General features: G+C 37.3%; 1 protein-coding gene across 2 annotated transcripts in view; it reads left to right on the top strand.

Moving 5' to 3' along the window:
- The first annotated feature begins 1283 nt into the window (after positions 1-1283).
- The window catches only part of HDHD2 (haloacid dehalogenase like hydrolase domain containing 2), a 31267-nt gene continuing 10700 nt past the window's right edge, over positions 1284-21850 (top strand). Inside the window, exons 1-4 of one of the 2 annotated variants that reach the window (XM_019652746.1) lie at positions 1284-1463; positions 7651-7761; positions 10503-10711; positions 16068-16152. In XM_019652746.1, coding sequence (XP_019508291.1) covers positions 7661-7761; positions 10503-10711; positions 16068-16152 — 395 coding nt within the window. In that variant the 5' untranslated portion in view covers positions 1284-1463; positions 7651-7660. The remainder of the gene's footprint in view (positions 1464-7650; positions 7762-10502; positions 10712-16067; positions 16153-21850) is intronic. The other variant, XM_019652745.1, reaches the window with a different exon arrangement.

Genomic DNA, 21850 nt, shown 5'->3' with positions numbered 1-21850 from the left:
ATTACCTTGATGCCTTCCTCTCCCTCACCCTCAGTCTAATCTATCACCAAGTTCTGGCTATTTTACCTCCTTTAAAGCTCTTGAAATTGTGTTTTTTGCTTTGTTTCCACACAGTTAAAGCATCACTCTTGTAACCCTGCAGTTGCTTCTTATCTGGTCTCACATACATTTTGGCATCTATCCCATCCACTCTCCACAGTGCAGCTAGAGTAAACATTTAGGAAAAAATGCATGTCTTAATAGTACCCGCTTGCTTACAACCCTTCCGTGGTGGTTTAATCTGGTCAAAAACAGGTTCCTCGCTCTCAAGAGGCAACTACGAACAGGTTCCGTTTCCTTCAACCAAGTAGGCCCTCACAGAGAACTTAGACTTAAGTGTGACTAAGATAAAAAACAACCTCCAGGCCCAGTGGAGAAGAAAAGCAGAGGGTCCTTAGTCCAGGGAACAGAAAGGGTTATAGCTTGCAAAATGGCTGACTGCAGCACTGGACGGGGGATATTGGATGGTGTTCAAGCAGCATGAGTCTCCAGTCAAGGGCAGAACAACAGTTTGGTCAAAGGGTTCCAATATGTGTAAACCAGAGTGTGTATTCTCTTATTGTCAGCTTGCTCCGGAAAGTTTTTCATTTAGTCATTTTCATAGGCAGTGCATAAGATTACCATCTGCACTCTAATTTGGGAGACAGACTCCCAAAGTGTGTGGGAGCGGGGCAGTGAGGGAGGTGGTTCTCTGTATCCCAAGATACTGCTTCCCTTGAGATGATAGGCAAGGCCTGTGGCAGCACTCTAATGAGAGGCAGGGTGGGTGGAGAACGACGGTGTAAGTTTTGGGGATAGCTGATGCAGGAAAGGGGACACCACCAGAGGTAGTGGTTAATAGTGCCAGATGCTCTTCAAGTAGCAAAGCAGGAAATGACCTCAGAGATTGGGTGTTTCAAGGACAGTATGTAGGAGATGACTTCTGAGTTACTCCTCGAGAGTGGGGAAGAAGCGGAGAGAGGGAGGGTTGCAGCAAAGAAAGTTAATAAAAATTGGTTCAACAGTGGTGCTGTGGAATGGGAAACAGCTACAGGGCAAAGGCAGTTTTTGTTTTTCCTCTTGCATCTAAGCCCAGCAGGTCGCGCCCTTGATGCAGTGGGTCTTAAGAACAACTTTTCGTTCTCCTCGATGGTAGTAAAAGACCAGGAGTAGACCTCGTAATGGACTTCCGAGACTGGGAAGGAATCCTGGGCAGACGGGGCGGAGATGGACGGGGAGAAGATGGACGGGGAGAGGCGGGACTTCCGGTGCGGTCCTGGGCCCAGTTTCCGGCGTCAACCTGGCAGCTGCGAGGAAGCTGCTGATGGTGTAACAGTGCCGACTTTCCTGTTAGCGGGGCTCTTGCTGAGGACGGCGTGCGGAGTGGGGTGAGGAGCCGTTCTGGGACTGGCGATCGCCCGCCTGTCTGGAGGCTGCACTTCTTTGTGAGAGGGCTCGGGCACTTACTGTTTCCGTCTCTAGGCTCCCCACTCCCGGGACACGGACCAACCCGTGCGCGTGTTCCGTGAGGACTGTCCCACCCCTCCGACGGACACCACCCTCTGGGTCGCGGCGCTACCACGCGTGCGCCGAGAGGGGCTCTAGGCGCTAGGCGCTTCGATTGGGCCCTGGGTGCGCTCTGATGTTGGTTGCCAGAGGCTGGTCGCGACTCCAAGGCGTTGGCGGTTCTTCTGAACGTGCCCTTGGGCTGTATTTCGAAGTGGCGTCCCTTCCTGCCAGTCTGGCGTTTGCCAGGCCCTGGAACTTGGGCTGGGGCAGAGTGCAGTGACAATCCTGAGGCCCCTTCCCACCCAGGAGGTGGCGGGGATCGCTATTAGTGCTGAAAGGTTCTTGTTCTTGGATCCTCCCAGTGATGGATACCTGGATCCGTGAGCTTACTTAATTCAGAAGTTTATTGAGCGCTAAATAGTACAGTGGAAAAGGCAACCCAGCCCCTTGCCTCACAGTGCTCAACAGTTGGGACAGTGATAAATGTAATAATGGGAGCTTGCTGGGCGATCCTGGCCCAGCCCTGGTTGAAAAGGAGTTGGACTCAGGAATGCCAGAGGAAATGATGCTCATCTGAGACTCAAGGATAAAGGAGCTAGCCAGGGGAGGAGAAAGGCTAGGAATATAGAATTCAGGGAGCAAAAATGGTTCCAGACGGAAGTCCAGCGATGAAGGAGGTAAAGAATAGGACGACTGGTGCCCTGGACCTTTGGCGCGGGAGTGTAGACATGAGTTGACGAGGTAAACCTGGGCTCTGCACACCAGTGTTCATTGTTCAGGCTTTACCCTGAGGGCAGTGGGGAGCCACTGTAAGATTTTTAAGTGAGGAGTAATTGAATAATAACGTTATTTACTGAGTGATAGTGTAGTTCTAGACTTTTCCACTGGAAGCGTGCAGGAAAGAAAAGATAATGTTTACTCCCCAGGGGGTCCAGGAGGCATATTCTGAACGGCCTCCACCTCTCAGGAGAAAATTTTTATTGAAATTTCTTGTTTTATTTTAAACACTTATGCAAACTTTCAGTGTATGCCACAATAGATCCATATTTTGGTATAAAGTATTTTATCAAATCCTCAAGTTATACTAATGCCTTAGGACATTGCATCATATTTATCCTGTGCTTTTTGTAGCCCTTGCTCATCCATCATGTGCTCTCCCCTTCTTTTTCCCTTGCCCCCCCCCCCCGCCAATAAATAATCCATCCTTTCTGTGGAGCACTGTTCACAATACATTTTATTTTTTTCAGGCCTCCTATCAACCATTAGGGGTGGGTGTTACTCTCTTTACTTTAATAGTGAAGAAATTGAGGTGGGAGGTTAAGAAAATTGCCCAAGTTCATACAGCTAGTGAGTCGAGGTTCAAATGCAGGCATGTATAACTCCTTAGTTCTTGTCCTTCACCACTGCACCATTGCATTTCAGGGAATGGATTTGGGGCTGGAAATAGAAGATTCAAAGCACAGAGGACATTTAGGAAGTTGTTGAACTAAGCTAGAGGAGAGGTGATGATTCCAAAACTAAGGTTTAGTAACAATGAAGAGAGAAGAGTGGATTCAAGACTGTAAAGAAGGTAGAACTGACATGATTTGGCAATTGACTGAATGGGAGGAAGGAGTGGAAGAGCCTGGTGGGTACATCTGGATTGATGATGCCATCATTCACTCATAAGGATCTCAGGAAAAAGCAGCTTTGAGGGCAACTGGGATTTGTTGGATTGAGATGCCCTTGGGATATTCAAGGGGAGATGTTTTCTAAAGTATCTTTCAAGAGTTCATTTTAGGATGAGAATTTACTTTGCATCGCATATGTACCAGTATCAATTGTTTATGACTCTTCTAAGGTATATCCCACATGGTTTGTTCAAACTATGGGAGATGGTGAGACATCAACCCAAGATAAACAAAGATGGACTACCTTTGAAGCTTTTATAGTTTTTCTGGGCAGTGATACTAATATTTTAAAATTACATTTTTTTTTGGAAAGAAATATTTTTTGTAATATTGAATACCTTTTCCCCCCTTTTTTACTGAGATATAATTGACATAACATACTATATAGTTTCAGGTGTACAACAAAATGATTAATATTTGTGTACATTGGGAAATGATCACCATGTGGGTGTAATTAACATGTCACCATACATAGTTATAAAAAATTTTTTCTTTTGATGAGAACTTTGAAGATCTACTCTTAGCAACTTTCAGATATGCAATATAGTATATTAACTATAGTCAACATGTTTTTGGCCTCCTTCACCCATTTCTCCCACCCACCACCCCCTACGCTGACAACCACCAATCTGTTCGCTGTATCTAAGAACTTAGAGTTTTATTTTTTTTTTAGATTCCATATATAAGAAGTTCATAAGTATCATGCAATTACATTTGATTAAACACTAACTTGTATTTCACATAACATAAAGTTTCATACAAGAAAAGAGATCATGGCAGAAGTGGTCAGGACCTGTAGTGGGGCTAACAGAAGAAGTATATTTTGAGATTTGAGTGGGACACCTCAATTTTGTCTAGGCCTTAGTCAGTCACTCTTAGATATGTAATGTTCCAGAAGGTCATCTTAGAGTTTAAATGTATGTTTTGTGAAAATGATGAAAGCAGCAACATAGGCTTTTTAAATGGTTTGGCAACATTAAGCTTTTGTGATGCTTCAATAAGAATTAAAATTATCAGTATTTATTATGACCATTTACTGGCTCCAGTTAGACAGTTTTTTTTAAACATCACACTCCTTTTGTTGTTTTTCCTGTCTTGTTTATATTTTGTAAAGCCTTCAGAGTTAGTGTTTTTTATTGAATATGAGATGTCTATCACAAAAGTTAGATTTTGAGAGAAGCAATTGTACGTTCCTTTATGTAAAAACAGAATGCTTTGTCTTTATTTTGTGTAGCCTTATTTTTTGTAGTGAAGTATATTTTAAGTTAAAGAATCCTTTACCTACCTGTTACACATCCAAATACAGTCTCTAGGAAGAGTCTGGTCTTTTGACTAACAAATCATTTTCCCCTCTCAGGCAGGCAATAGTTGATGCTATTGTTGATGTAATCCTCCATTTCAAGGTCAAAAAGTTTAGAAATAGAATAACATATGAGAACTGTTACAAAAGAGAGGATGTTGCAATTTAACCTTGATTAACCAAAACTTTTAATACCATTTTTTTTTTGCCTCTGCGCTCTTCTCCCCACCCTAAGCAGGTACATTATAAAAGACAAACAGAACCAGGGATTTATTTAAAAATCAAAATATTTTGGGGATGGAGGTTGTTACACGAGAAATGACTGTCTAAAATATAACAAGACTTTTTTATTATGAAATATGTCATCTACACAAGAGTATAGAAAGCACATATGTAAGTTTTTAGTAGTTTTAATAAAATAAGAAAATTATATACTCACTGTCTAGGTCAAGAGGACCTTAGAGTCAGTCTCCCTTTGCGTTCTCCTGGTTTGCATCTCTTTCTCATCCTCTTGAAGAATCACTATTCCAACCCTTGTGAATCATTCATTCCCTTGCTTCTCTTCGAAGTTGTATTACCTATGCATGCATCCCTACTTTTGAACACTGTAATATGAAACCATACTGTATGTAGTCTCTTGTGACTTGCTTCTTTTGCTCTATAGTAGATTTCTGAGAGTTATCTTGGATGATGTAACTAGTTCATTTCCACTGCTTTTTGTATTTGTTTAGAATATACCACAATTTATATACCCATAATGCCAATGAGGGACATTTGTATTGTTTCCAGTTTCTGGCTATTACAAACAGTTCTACTGTGGCCATTTTTGTTCATGTCTAATGGTATCATGTGAAAGAATCTCTTGGGTATAATACCTAGGAGTGGAACTGCTGGGTTGTAGAGTATGGTGATTCTAAACTGGTTTCCAGAATGATTGTACTGGTTTATTCATTCACCAGCATTTGGGATTTCTTGTTGAAAACCTTTGATATTTTCAAGCTTAAATTTTGCCATTGTGTTGGTTGTTGCAGTGATCTCATTCTGCTTTAAATTTGCATTTTCCTGATGACCAGTGAGTTTTGAACACCTGCATTCATTTATTTGCTATTCATATTTGTTCTTTTGTAAAGGATATGTTGAGATTTTATGCCATTTTTCCACTGGGTTGTTTGTCTTAATATTTATAGTTTATATTTCCTGGATTCTGGTCCTTTCTCACATGTGTTAGAAAATTTTTTTTCACTTTTTATATTTTTACTCTCTGCCTTTCTAGTTCTTTTAAAATATAGTTGAATTTATCTGTCTTTTCCTTTATGGTTTGTGCTTTTTATATCTTGTTTAAGAGAGCCATTCCTATCTTCAAGTCATTCTTGAAGATATTCCCCTATCTAAAAGTTTTACAGCTTTGCCTTAACATGTGGTTGTTTAATCTACCTGGAAAAAAAGTTGTGTATGGTGTGACATGGGAGTCCACTTTCATTTTTTTCTCCTGTGGATATTTATTGTTCTTTAGTGCAATTTTATTGACCACTTGATTCTTTCTTCACTGATCTGAAATGCTACCTCTAATGTATCAAGGTTCTACATATAGGGGTGGAAGGGTCTTTCTCTGGGTTCTCTCTTTTTGTTGCGTTGATCAGTTTGTCTCTTTATATGCTAATACCACAACATCTTAATTAATTACAAATCCTCATTAATCAAATCTAGATGTTAGGCAAAGCAAGACGCACTTTGTTTTTCTTCTTCAGTCTTAACTGAAGTATCCTGGCCATTTGCACTGGTGTATAACTTTTAAAATCAGCTTATCAAGTTCCACAAAACACTTTTTGGGATATTGATTGGACTTGTATTGAATCTGTAGATCATTATAGGGACTACTGACATCTTTAAAATATTAGGTATTTTGGGCCTGCCAAGTAGCTCAGTTGGTTAAGAGTTGGCTTAAGAGCGCGAGCTCTGAGCAACAGGGTCACCGCTTCGATTCCCATATGGGCCAGTGACACTGCGCCCAAGCTGAGCTGTCTCTGAGCTGCCAACAGGTGGCAGGATGGCTCAGCTGGGGTAACAACAAGATTGCCTGTTCAATCACCCGCTACTAAGACTGAACTCAGCACATTGAGCTGAGCTGCTGCCCGATGGCTTAGTGGATACAGCATGTGTGCGCTCTTAACAACAAGGCTGCTGGTTCACCTCCCATATGGGAATTGTGGCTACACCCACCCGCAACTAAGATTGAACACAGCACCTTGAGTTTAGAGGCCATGAGCTGCCGACAGGAAGCCAGATGGCGACGGGCGCCCTCCACAACAAAGATTGAAAAACAACAACTTGGCTGGTCCCCTTTCCCAATTCCCCAACGCTGTTCTCCCCGAATTCCCCAATAAAATCTTAAAAAAAAAAAATGGAAAGAAGTGAATAATTTAAAAAAACTAAAAATGAAGTCACCTCTTCTTTAGCTTCTATAATGTTCTTATTCCCTTATTATCTTTAAATCATACCTTATACTCCACTGCATGTAGGATATAACTCAATAAATTTTAAAGGGAAAATATGCAAAACGGAAGTTGTACATTATAAGGGAAAGACAATATTTCCTGACTTTATTTTTTAATATTTCCTAATTTTCAAATTACTGTATGACTTGAAATTCCCTCCTCTGTGACTTGTAAATACTGTTAGCTCCTTGGCCATATGTGCCATTTCAGGATATAACAGTGGAGATGGGTGATTAGAACATTTTCATCATCTATAACCAAAGATGAAAAAGATTTTGCCAGCGATTTAGTGCTTCCATTCACTCATTTTTCAGAGTATATTACTCATATTTAAAAATAAAATAAATGAATAAATTGTTACACCAAAGAGTTATTTTAAGAAACCTAAAAATAAATAGTAATTTCTCTTTTTATTAACTCTTTTTCCCTTCCTATGGTTTTAATTCAAGATTTTTTGTTTTAAACTAAGCACTATGAAAGTTTTATGAGTCAAATTTTGGATTTTGATTTTTAAAAACACTTTTTTATTGTTCCAAAAGAAGCAGCCAACACTAAGCAGTATCTTTCTGGATATGAATGATATTTTTGAGGACCTACCAGTTTTTAATTGTCCATTGTTTCCTAAACTGTATTTTGAATTTCATTTGCTCTCTCCTAGGGAATGAAGGATGGCAGCACGCCGTGCATTAAAAGCTGTTTTGGTGGATCTCAATGGCACACTTCACATTGAAGACGCAGCTGTGCCAGGCGCCCAGGAAGCTCTTAAAAGGCAAGCTATCCTCCAGGTTCAGCTGACAAATGTGTTTGTGAGTGCCATTTTAGCAAGGCAGATCATTAGCTAAGTGGACAGCCTTAAGATGGCATTTCACCAGCTTACTGTATATACAGAGGGTGCCAAAAAAATGTATGCACATTTTAAGAAAGGGAAACACTGTATTAATTGTAATAATCAATATATACCAATGACAAAAGATGAATACAAGTCACGTTTCACTTCTGCAATTACAAAAAGTGCGCAAAGTGGTTACCGTCATCATCCAGACACTTCTGATTCCAGCGAACTACTGTTTGAGCATAGATAACATCTCTGAAAATGTTTTTGGCACCCCCAGTATATAGGGACTGCCTTGGGTTTAGCTGGAAGATGTATGCGTTGTACTGTCCTCCAAACATTGTTCACTAAGCCTTTATGAGGTTTGGCCTTTTGATCTAGTCTTTTGTTTTATTGTGTGTGTCTTTTTCTAAGTCAGTAATGTAAATTTGTGAATGAAAACTCAGGGCTCTAAAGTGTACAGTAAACAGTATTGGAAAAATCACAAATGAATCCTGGAATCACAAAATGAAACACACATACGCAAAGGCATAGTGCCGCCCACTCCCCCTTCAGCTAAGATCTAGCATTGAGTGTGCAGCTGCTCAAATAAAATTAAGGGATTTGAAATTTTGGAATTATTGCCATCAACTAAATGCATTGCTTTTGAAGGTTAGACACTGTCTTATATTTCTGATGTATCAACTGTAGTACTTAATATGTCTGGATGCAAACCAGGATATATATTAATAGTAAAAGCTTGTCAAAGTAAACTGAATGTGAATGTTTGCTTCCGAGTGTCCTGAAAAAATACTTGTCAGTACAGCAGAACTAATAATCGGTTTAAGCATCTTCATCCTAAAATAATTTAGAGAAGTTTTCAAAGACAGCAATACTAGCATGGGGTACTTATCATTTTCCAATCTTAAAATCTTCATAATATGCTGTTATTCAGAAAATTCAGTGACTAGCATCACAGTGACAGGTGTTAGGGCAAAAGATGGACATACTTTGCATTCTCTCAGGGAGCTCCCTTTCCATTTGGGAAATTAACAAGTATACAGAGACTTGTATATCTGGTAGGCACCAGTTGGAAGCATCGATGTAGTTAGGAGTCGGGACGTTCATTTTATAGGTGGACAGCATGCTTTTAAAAGCCAAAAGAAAATCAGTTCCACTGTTCGACTTTCTCTTGACTCCTTGATACTGTCTCTTTCACAATTAGGCTTTCTCGGAGAAAGAATGTCTGTTGATCAGTCACTATTCTATTGGACAGAAGCTTTTATTGCTCTAAAGATGAGCTTTCTACTTTGGAGGGAAAGGAAAATATTTTTATTTCTGGTAAACAATGAATGACATATCTAAGTAGCTCTGTAACTGTGAGCCTGCCATTCTAGAGAGGCAGGAGCCTCCAAATTGCACTGATGGGTTTCCATCCCAGCAAAATTGCTATAGTGTCACTGCCGTTTTGGTTTCTATAGAAACAAACAGACTAAGGGAAGTTGAGGGACCAGTAAAAAGAAAAGTTGAAAAAAAAAATCCTCATTAAAAACGATGTGGTTATTTCAGTACTTACACTTCACTTGTTCATTTTTCGGATAATAGTTATGTTGAAATAATCAATTCCTTTTGAGAGGTAAACCACCAAATTTAATGTGTTCAGAAAAACTATCACACATAATATAGAGGTAATCATGATAATAGTGAACTATTTAATCATACAAATTTAGTTAATGTTCTTTGGGTAAACACTTAAAAATCTCTTCTGTTTTATTTGCTTGCTTGTTTTAAATGTGCTTAGTGCTTTTATACTTTGTAGCTAATTAGTACAGGCATAAAATAAAAAGCAACAGCATATTATTAATACAAAATTTTTAATTGTAACTAAATTCAAATTATTTTTAGATTTTTGGATTAGAACACTGTCGGACCAAGAAAATAATTTTCATTTTTAAAGAAAGCTACATCATTGTGACTTCTTTCTCTCATACCTGATTGCTAGTTTAGGTTCCAAAAGCAGAGATAGCAAAATCAAAACAATCCCGTATGTAAGTAGTTCAAGGGGAAAACATTTCATTCAAAAAAAAAAAAAGAACATTTCTTTGAGCTGTCCAGTAGATTCTGTTTATACATTTAGTAGCACATTAGGGCTTAGCCAGTCTCTAACTGGCTGAAAAGAAGGAAACAGCATCTTGAGGCATTGTCTGTTTTCATAGTATAGGAGATCAAGTCCTGTACCAACATAGATCGGCGTTCTTGTCACAGCCCTACTGCCAACCAAGTCACTTAACTCTGCTAGGCCTCAGTTTTCTCATCCTTAAGAAGAAAGGGTTACACTAGTATATAATCTCGACGATAACTTTCACTTCTCATATTTGATGAGTACAGTGGTTACCAAGCTTTGTTTTTTTTCACTTTACTAAAATCCTGCGGTAAAATCCTGGTAAAGTGTTCAGGTCCTCTAAAAGGTAGCCATAACTTTCACAATTTGACTTTGTAGGCTTTGGAGATGAAGCAACCCACAGGGAGTGGATAATATGGAAGCAATTCTGGGTAGATCACGAAAAGGATTATTGGCCATAAAAACATTTACTCAGTGACTTCATTTTCTGACCTTTGACAAGTGCTCCCAAACTAGGAGGTTTTGTGGGGCTAGAATGTAAAAGCTGTCCGTTGACTTCTGAATTTTACTTTTCCAGGTTACGTGGTACTTCTGTACTGGTTAGGTTTGTGACCAATACAACCAAAGAGAGCAAACAAGACTTACTGGAAAGGCTGAAAAAATTAGAGTTTGATATCTCTGAAGATGAAATATTCACTTCTCTGACTGCAGCCAGAAATTTAGTAGAGCAGAAACAAGTCCGGCCCATGCTGCTCGTAGATGATCGGGCACTGCCTGATTTCAAAGGTAGGGGACGTTTGGAAAGATTTAAAAACTGGTTCTTCATATCTGCTTATAAATCGTTCTTAAAACTGGATGTTTAGAAGCACTTATTCGGATTTCCTCCTATTATTATTGAAATGGTCAACAGATAGTTTGAATCTAAATTGGTGTTTCTCAAACTTGTTCTGACTGTACTCCACAATAAGTGAAACACATTACATAGTAACCTAGTACATATATTATGTGTTTATATATGCTAAACAATACTCTTATTGGATGAGAAGTACTCTATTTTCTGTTTGGTTTACTTACTAGTGTGTTTGGTGACTTTGATGCTGCTTAGAACCCTCCAAATTAGTTTTACAAATCTAATGGATCACGACCCACAGTTTGAAAAAGTCAAAATTAGTTTGAGTATTATAATTTTCAATCCAAGACCTACTGTATTAATTTGATTAAATGAGATAAACCAAGAGTTCTTTGTTTAAAAATGGATGTCATTCTGTACAGTATGAAATTTTTGCAATGACTGAAATATTTTCAATCAGAAGAAAACTTTTCTTTTTGGAAAAATTCACAGACTGGAAAAATATCTAGTTTTATGAAGCTTTGCCACATGGCTTTGTTTTATAGATGATTCAGAGTGAAATGACACAATATAGAAAAATGGGTATCAATATATCATTATAAAACCATGTGATGGCTTTACAAACAATGATTAGGGCAATTCAGCATGGATATACAGTTGGGCAGAACCTCAAAACTTGTCCTATCTGGAAATATACCGACATATCAATCAGAATTATTATTTGTAAGAAACAAACCAATTTTGGCTGTGTTAAACAGAAAATGAGTTTATTAGAATCTGAGCGCTGACAGGAATGTAAAATGATACAATTCCTATTGAGAGGAATTTGGCAATATTTAGCAAAATTGCATATGAAGCAGTACTGTCACTTGTAGGAATCTGTCCCCAAGATATAGTTATAAAAATACACAATAACATGAGCAGGTTTATTCATTATGGTCTTACTGCTAATAACAAAAGATTGGAAACAACCCAAATGACCATTGGAATGGACTAACTAATTATGATATATCCATATATCCACAAAATGGAATGCTTTGTAGCTGGAAAATAAGTGGTGACAAAGAATTCTGTTCCCTGATAATAAGTGATCTTCATGGGATATATTAAGTGAAAAAAGTAAGGTTCAGAAAAATTTACATGTTTTCTGTGTAGGGAAACGGATATACATAGCCATATATATTCATATATATCCATATATGGTGTATACACACATAACCATATATATTCCTTATATTTGTAAAAGGAAGCTAAAAAAGGATAAATGAAAAAATGAATAAAAATGGTTAATAGGGGGAGGAAGGAAGGAGGAGAAGGTCAGGTAAGGCGATTTCTCTAAAAGTACCTTGTTACATAGTTTGCATTTTGGAACCATGTAAATACATATTTAAAAGACAATTGAAAAGTAAAAAACAGATCAGTCCCTGAAAACTAAAAGGAGATTGAAATAAAGGAACTTAACTTTATATCAAGTTGGTGATATAACTACTCAGAGAAAAGAATTATTTCAAATTATGACTTTAAATACAGTATTTTGACTATTCGTAATGGGATGAATTGTAAGGATAAAAGAACTGCAAAGAAATCTTAACATTCAGTAGTTTAGTGTTATCAGTAATGTTGGTATTGTTAGTTTGAAACTATACATCAATTATAGGATAAATCAAAGTAGTAATTATGCTAGTATTTGTTAAGATCGGAGATTTTAAGTGTAAGTGAAAAGACATGCAAATATAAAAATCAAATTAGTTAATTAAAAGCCGTGTGTTATTAATTTTGAATTGTAAATATCATTGTCAACTTCCTTGTTCTCTTAAAAAATACATATTATCTAGATCTTCCACTGGAAAGGCCTAGAAATAATGACAACCAGTGGTCAGACTGTGGGGTCTCCTACCATTTTCTGCTTTATTTCCTTGGAGTAACGGCTGATTCCAGATCTGGGCAGGCATTGTACAAGATGAGTCTGGGGTAACTAATTGTGTCAGCAAGGAAACGATGGAAGACTAATGAGATCATATCTAAAGGACAGTGGGGTCAATTTGAAGGGATAATTTTAGCATCAAAAGGAATAATGATTGCAATGGATTGTAACACATCGTATCTGTAGAAAGCCATGAGTTCAAAATGACACTCAGCCCCACAGAACTCATTGATCACTATTGGAGGTTGTCAGGCAGTAACTCGTTATTCTGAAAATGGATAAATTAAGGGAGTAAAATAAGTATCTTGCCTTTCCTTTTTGAACTGTATTTTAGAGTAGCCAAATATTTGATGAGGTTAAATTCTATATGGAATTCCAGCCAGTAAATGAAAAGGGAATAGCAGAATTAGAAAAGCACCATTAGGAAGCCCTAAAGAAATAGGCAACAACAGTAGTAGGTTTTAAACACATTAGGTGGAGGGCTGATGAAGAACTTCAGTGGAGGAGTCAGGCTGACACCACTTAAACCTGTTAATCAATCTGAACATCACTGCAAGTAGAACCACCAGAATTTTTGTGCTTCGTAATGTGATATAATAGGAAATTTATAGCATTGCCTATGAAATAATCTTGCCCAAAATTGAATGTAAGTCTAAGAAGCCTGTAGATCTAATTACCAGTTTACAGGAAAAATAATGGTAAAGGAACAAATTAAATAATATTACTATACAAGCAATCAGCCAAATCCAGAATGTGGGACCTTTTTCAGGACTAATGATCTAGTTGCTCCAATAAGTGGAGAGGAGTGTGCTGTTATAGAATGAGACATAAGAGGTAACAGACAAATGTACCAGTTACATATCAGATGTAAAAAGACATTTTGAGACATTTGGGCAAATTAAGTTGTGGACTAATAGGTATTGAGTGATATTATAGAATGATTAACTTTATTGGTATAATGTTAAAGTGGTTATTTTTTAAGTCTTTATCAGTTAAAGATACATATTGAAATATGAAGGGGTGAAATGACACAATATCTGAGATTTGCTTTAAAAAAGACTTCAGAAAAAATGTAGAAGATGATAGATTAAGTTGGCAAAATGTTGGTGGTTGCCAAAGCTGGGTAATGGGTACATCAGGGCTCATTTTACTAGTCTTTCTACTTTTATATATTTCTGAAAATTTCCATGACCAAACCCCCCCCCACCCCCCCAAAAAAAATGACTGTTTGGGCAGCCCACAGAACTGCCAAGGAGAGCTGCAGTGTTAGTCTAGGGCCTGTGCAGCCAGGAACAGTGTGCAGCCATGCCGCAGAACTGATCAGGTGCCACTGATGTCCCTGCCGAGCACTGAACTCTGCAGCTTGACCCCAGTGAAACTGGAAATTGAATGCTCCAGCTAGAAGGCTGCCTCAGAATCTGAGGCTGCAATAGTCACCTCTTTCAGAGGAGGCTCTCCCTGCTGCTTTGTGTTACTAGCTTACCAGTTGAAAGCTCTGGTGGGTGTTTCTGATTGGCAGAGCCTCTGCTCGTGCCAGCACCTGTAGCTGCAAGAGAGGCTGAAAAAGGGTGTATTTGGTGTTTTCAGCCTCGAATAAGAGGGATAGCTCTGCCTCTCACCAAATCTTATGATGATGCGACCCGCGCACCAACCGAGTGTTCCTGACTCGTCAGCCAGGAACCCACCGAAAGGGTACCTGAGAGGACTGGATGGGAGACTGGAAAAGAGACTAGAGACGAAAGCTGGGAACAGGAGGTCCACCCAATGCTGATGGCAGAGAGTGGCCTCGTTTATTATTTGTATACAGCTTTTATAGCAAAAGTAACTTTTCTAGGGTAGGGGGATTTGGGGACCTTGAGGGAGTAGCCCCCTCCTCTCGGGGAACAAATTCCTTGGAGGCAGTCTTTCCGAAGCAAGACAAAACAAAGTATAGCAAGCAGAAACTGTTAACAGGATGGCCTTCCACTCTGTAGCTTTCAAGGCCATTGGCTGTTTTCTCCTCAGCGGCCAACCTTCCCACACTGCTCACCCGGGCCTGAGAGCCTGTCAACCTGCCAGCTCTCAGGCTTAACCCTTAGTGCAGACCTCCGGCTCCCTACATTATGATTATGAGCTAGTGAATTTCCTAATTATGAGAATGGTATTCAGAAACACAACCAAAAATAATGACAAATGTACTCTATAATAATCAATGGTATTTTTGTCTCTGAGTTAGCTGAAGTATTGCAAAACAATATTTTAATCAGGTTTTTCTCTTTTGACTTTGTTTGAAGTTTAAGATTCTACTTGGGTCAGCAATGAGCTGTAGTTGGGATATATAAGCAGAGTCCGTGGTATGGAAGAAATCTTTGTCATTCAGTCCAGGACAATACTTGTAACATCTTATATACATGGAACTACCCAAAGTAGATGGGTTTTTGAAAGGAATAGAAATATCCTTGCTACTATTGAATATCTTTGCTGGTGGTAAATGGAGATAATAAAAAGAACACAAAAACTCCAACTTTGACTGCAGCCAAGAGTTTTATTTTCTCCCTTTAACAAACTTGCACCAATTCCTCAATACTCTTGGCTGCTGGTTAGGAGGAAATTGGGGAAATCTTGGGTATCTCCTCTTCCTGTTTCATCCCTTCACATTTTGGTGGAATTGATAATGAAACATGCTTAAAGGCAGGCAGTAAGAGAGGCAAAGAGAAATGGGCACACAGAGAATCTACAGAACCTTTAATCAGACTTTTAATAACTGCGATGGTGAATGTACTTGTCTGGTTTTCATATCTGAAGTCCATTTATCAGGTACCAAGACCTTACAATATGCTTAAATTGTAATATTTGTGACACTAAAAGTATGAGGCATTATGTAGAAAATTGTAGGATCTACAGTGCATTACATATTTATCATGAATGTGTTAACCTCAGCTGTGTCAATTTGACAGTCTAATTTCTCTTGCCTCTTAGATTTTCATTCTCTCATCAGTTGCTATTGATCTGATAGCTCCTGGGGAACTCATGGCTGTTCTTGTTGATTGTAATCAGTAAAGCTTTTTGAAGTTAGAAATTACTTGTTTGAGAACATCAGGTTACAAGTTTCAATTCAAATATTTCACTTTCTGTAAAACCATGCAAAAGAAATATGCAAAAATATTAGGAGACCTTTTTCTTTCTTTTAAGTGTCTTTTACACTATTTCCAAAGTGCACTGGGCAGGATAATCTCTTAAACTTCAGATTATGACTACAGCAAAAATTTGTACTTGAGTGATGAAAACTGCTTTATTATAAATGTGACATTACTTTTAATTGCATTTTATTTATATATATATATATATATATATATAAATAAAATTTTATTTATTTTTTTCATTCCCAGGAATACAAACAAGTGACCCTAATGCTGTGGTGATAGGATTGGCACCAGAACACTTTCATTATCAAATTCTGAATCAAGCATTCCGGTAAGTCTGTAGCTATTTATTTTTCATCTGATCATATACTCCCCTACCTCCCTTCTTGAGTCTTTGTCATGTAAGGTTACATATGTGTACTTTCTGGCCACCTAGATTGTATGTGAAGACAGACATTTTTAAGATCACTTCCACTTCAACATCAAATATTTATTACTATATCGCTTAGTTTTTAAAGAATGATCAACATGTTAAAAAATATGATCATTGGGGTTTTTCTGGTTTATAAAAATCAATATTCTGGAGCAGAACTTCATAATAAAATTCCAACCCTGCAAGCCAGCAGCTTTATCTTTGACTGTCACTCCCGTGATTCTCCACCAACTGTGCTAATATCTGACAGAAAACACCATCCAGGCTCATGCACCAAAGAGTCAATGTGATTTTTCCTCCCGTTGAGAATTGGGGATATGGAAAGAAGTTGACACATTTGACCACTTTTTTAGAGGAATCCTTCAGCGAGTGATACTGGTCATCTGAACGGGGATAGTGGCAGTAGCGATGAAGAAAACCAGATTCAGGTGGCGTCAACATGACTCAGTGGATGACTGAGTTTAGTAGGTGAAGAAGGACAGTGAGTCAAGGAAGACTTCAGATTTCTAACCCAGCATATGTGATAGAGAACACTTCCTGTGTGGGCTGCAGGTGGTGATAAGATTAGGTTGGGGCTCTTTGGCTTGTGGGATATCTAAGTGGAGATATTCCAATGGCTGTTGGTGGAAATTTGGGGGCAACACCAGTAACACATGAAATGTTATAAATCTTCAGTTGTGTGTGCATTTTACTTTTCTGAACTTTTTGCTGCTGCTTCCAAAAGGAATACTGCGCACTGGTTCTCATACTTCTTAAGATAAATCGGATCAGAATTTACCTGCAAGTCTGCAGGTACATGTGACTTTTTTTCTTGGATTTTTCACTGTACATAGATTTTTCATTTTTCATCTTTTACCTCTTGTCAGGTTACTAAACAGTATAATTGGTCTTTCAGTTTCTGACAAGTTAAAGCAGTTCAAAATATAGGGATATATTGAACTAGCTTTAAACATTTTTTAAAAATAGCTTGATAAATTTTAGGTATTTAACTGCAAGAAATGCTGTGAGAACATCATTTTTCTTACCAGTACAAGGATCTGTAAGAATCATTCTAACTTATGCTTGATGTAGAATCCATTTCTTTAGGTATATGTCCTAGAATCAGAAGGTTTGTAGGAAACTAAAACTCAGTACAAGTTGAGTTTTAGTACTGAGCACAGTGTTTGCTGTTGATCTTGAATATGGGCTGTCCTCATGTACAATCTTTGTGGCCAGAAATAGCACCTTTTTACCTGTATGCCCATTAACTTTAGATCCTTGGTTAATGGAAACTATGGGTACTTAATGCACTTAGTCATTGTGATAGTGAAGCCTTTGTTTAAAAGGAACAAACTGACTTTTTATAGTTGCTAAGTATCCATTTACTGTAGTTATTTCCTGGAGGTTCACTGCTATGCCAGGTTGCTTGAAGATGTACTAGTGGGTATATGGTGTTAAAATTTGTTTTGCTTCACCTACTATAACTTCTTGGGGTTTGGGGTGGGGGGTAGATTATCTCACCTGCTCCTTAAGTAAGTCTTACAACTATACCAGAATCAATTTTCATTAGAAATAGAGAACCTGCTGTAATTTTTTACTTCTGAATTTACCTCTGTTACTTATTATTCATTTCTTTAACCACAGAATTCAAGGAGAAGGTATTGATTGATTTTAGCTGGTAACTTGGGAAGGACATATTTAATAGGTCTCTGTCTTAGATGAATACTAGATTCAGGGTAATAAAAATGTATGTTGACATAATACTGACTTTGTAATTGCTCGGATGCTGCCTAATTAGTACACTTCCCTAACCATATTGATTTTTTTAAACACTACATTTTAAAGCATTACAGTGCACTTATAGGTCAAGTCTAATTTCACAAATGCACTTAACAGCTGGGTGGAGAGTTAACAGAAGGATTTTAGGTCCTGCCCTTCTTTGCATATTGATGTCTCCACAGAGACTATGCCTTCCAACCAATGACTACAGCTGTTTAGATTGTAAGTGGCAAATACAGACATCTCAAATGAACCACCGATTAGTTAAATTACTCTTCAGGTTGATAATGAGAATAAACATTGGATTTTAAACCCGTTGCATAGCTGCCTTGAATACTAGCTTCAGGGGCCAATTGCCCTCAGGCAGATAGATGCATTAGCCTTCCACATTACACTGCCTCTTATTTACTGTGTTTCAAATGAGTAGGCCCCCCAAAATGCACAGTACAATCTGGCTACAAATATGTCTTCAATGTCTGAATGAAATTGAGAACACTGAATTTTAAAGAGTTGATTTTAGACAAGAATAGACATGATTTGATTTGGGGGTTTGTATTCTAGAAAACATTTAAACCCTGAAAGCCATTAGTAGCTTTTTCCCTTTTACCTATTACTAAAAGATACAAAAAAATAATAAAACAAACACTCATATGCCTATCAAGCAATTTGAGAAATATAAATTATCACACATTTGATATCCCCTACATATCCCTCCCTCATTTTATCACCCAAGACCCCAAAGTAATCAGGATTCCGAATTTTGTGTTTATTATTTGCATGCATATTTTTATACTGTAACACATTTGTAGATACCCCTAGATTATATATAATATTATTTTGCATGGTGTTTTTTGCATGTTTTATGCTTTATTTATCAATTTGCTTTCTTCCCTAGTAAAACTGTATGATTCATCAGTATGAATAACCATAACTCCAGTTCATTCATTTTCAGAGCTGTAGTACTAGCTTGTAGCTTGTCTTTTTTTCGTCTTCTGACCTGAGTTCGAAACCCAAAGCTTGAGCGTTTTAATAATGGACCAATTATAATTAAATTTAATGATCTCTATAAGGAGGAAGGCTACCTGGGCAAACAGATCACTTAATAATTTGAACTTAGCATTAACAAGACCAAAAAATATCTAAGCATAAAAGTAATATGTCTTCATTGTTGAAAATTTTAAATGCTCAAAAAAAGAAAAAAGAGGAAACAAAATTAAAATTACCTATAATCCTTCTACCTAGTTATTTTGTTTCCATGCATATATATATTTAGACAAAAATGAGAATGTATATATATACTGTATATATAGGCATACAGTGTGGTAATTTGCTCTTTAAAAACCCAACAATATGTTGTGCATGGTTTTCCATATTCTTAAATATTCTTCTAAAATATGTTTGATTCCCACAGCATATATACCACTTTAAGAAATGCAATAAGTTGTATAGCCATGCCTTTCCTATTGTTGGTTATTTCTAGGTTTTTGAAGTTAGGTGTGTTTTTTTTTTTAAACCTTCTGAGAACGTTTGTTAAGCAGTATTTGTATGTGTTAAGATTTTTTTTTTTCAGAATTATAATTGCTAAATTAAAGGAATTTGGGGGGAAAACTGCACGGAATTGCTTAACCTAGGAAAAGTTCCAGCTTTTTTTATAAATTAAGAGCATCTGCTCTCCAGCTTCTAGAGGAGCTGATTAAAACGTCATTATAGGGGTAGCGGTTAGCTCAGTAGGTAGAGCACAGGATCATAACACCAAGGTTTCTGGTTCGATCCCCACATGGGCCCGTGAGCTGTGCCCGCCACAACTAGATTGAAACAACTGCCTGACTTGGAGCTGACGGGTCCTGGAAAAATACACTACACTGTTCCCCAATTAAAAAAGAAAAAAAACAAAACAAGAAAACACAAAAGCAGGCAAATTTTTAAAAAATAAGAAAAATAAAATGTCATTATATCTGAAGATAAGTGACATCATAACCTCTGTATTTAAATGCAGAGGTGGAAGGCTACTTAAGAATAATGTTTTGAAGCTTCAGAACAACTTCATTTTGAAGTTAATGACTTCTTTCCTATAATTGTTACAAGGTCTGAGAATCTTCCAAAAGTCTTAGAGATGTGCAGAAATTCATTGTTTTGTTTTTTGGGAGGAGATTCATATCACTGTAAATGGTTCCTATTGAATGTTGGATTGCTTTCTTTTCTCCATCTCCTTAAGAAAACATGAAAAGTTAATTACTCCGATATATTCAACTCCTTAGAAAGGGAAGAAGAGAAAGGGAGAAAAAGAATCAACAATGGTCTCAGTTACTACTGCATTTTTACAGTAACTCTTGAATCTTTTCTAAGTATTTAGAGCCCTGAGCCTGAGGAATTCCAGAACACAATGGCAGCAGGGCTCAAATGAGAAATATTTCTGTGGGCTTTATTTTGAAAGGGCTGACTGCTATGCAGTCTTTTTAATTAAAGTGCAGACTATAAGAAATTATTTAAGACTTAAGAACTTGAGTTATTTAAAGCATTCTATTAGTATATGCAAGAGAACAATTTTATATTGCCAATTTGAAAAATCACAGAATACAGAATTGAGTTTAATATCAGTTACTAACTGCTCTAACTTTTTAATTTGGGGGAGATTCTTATATAATCAAGGCAACTTTTGCTACTCTAAATAAAAGTTTCAGGTGAAAGGTCACATAAATATATTCTGTTACTAATTTTTTTTTAATCTATGTATAACATGCACAGTAAGGTACAAATTGTTAGAATACAATTGAGTGAAATTTTACATATAGCTATACCTGTGTAACCCCCACTCTGATCAAGATCTAAAACATTTGCAGCACCCCAGAAGGCTTCCTATCTTAGTCAATACCACCCCTTCTTAAGGTAACCACTTACTACTCTGACTTCTGCCAGTATTGCTGGTTCTTGGTCTTCATATGAATGAAATAAAACTAGCATTTTTTTGGTCTTGAGATTAACCTAAGTTATTACAGGTAACAGTACTTCGGTTTTGTTTTGTTTCTTTATTTTTGTTGTTGTGTGGTAGTCTATTGTATGAATATTCCACAATTTACTTGTTTATTCTACTGTTAATGGGCATTTGGATTGTTTCCAATTTTGGCTGTTATGAATAATGCTGCTATGAACATTCTTCTACATGTCTTTTGGGGGACATACGAGTATGTACTCATTTCTCTTGGGTCTGTATCTGGAAGTGAAATTACTGGATAATAGGATAAGTACTTGTTTAGCTTTAGTAAATATTGCCAAACAATTTTCTAAAGTGATTGTAGCAAGTCACACATTCCCACTGGCTAATGAATGAGAGTTTCCATCTTCCAGACTCCCACCAGTGTCTACCCAGTCTGTGTAATTGTAGCTATTCTGCTTGGTGTGTGTAGTGGTATCTGAGTTTTAATTGGTATTTCCCTGATGAGTAATGTGTTGAAACCTTTTCATATGCTTATTAGCCATTGTATAACTTCTTTTGCCATGTGCCTATTCAAATCTTTGACTTTTTCTGATTGGATTGCATTTTTCTTGATTGATTTGTAGGAACTTGTTTTGTCTTATGTATACAAGTTTTTGGTTGGATGTGTTCTCTGCAGTATCTAATCCCTGTCTGTGGTTTGCCTTTTCACTCTCTTGATAGTATAAGAGCATGAAGTTTTTATTTTGATACAGTCCAATTTGTCAAAATGTCAGTAATGCTAAGATTGAAAAGCCCTGATCTAGTTCAACCCTTTCATTGATAAGCAACTTAGGCTCACAAATCTGATTTGCCTACCTATTTTAAGTAGTGTAGATACCACATTTTAGACCATTAAATGCTTGG

Source organism: Hipposideros armiger, unplaced genomic scaffold, assembly GCF_001890085.2.
Source record: "Hipposideros armiger isolate ML-2016 unplaced genomic scaffold, ASM189008v1 scaffold_186, whole genome shotgun sequence".
Classification (NCBI taxonomy): Eukaryota; Metazoa; Chordata; class Mammalia; order Chiroptera; family Hipposideridae; genus Hipposideros; species Hipposideros armiger.
The sequence above is the reverse complement of the archived record's forward strand: the minus strand, read 5'-3'. Positions and strand labels throughout refer to the sequence as shown.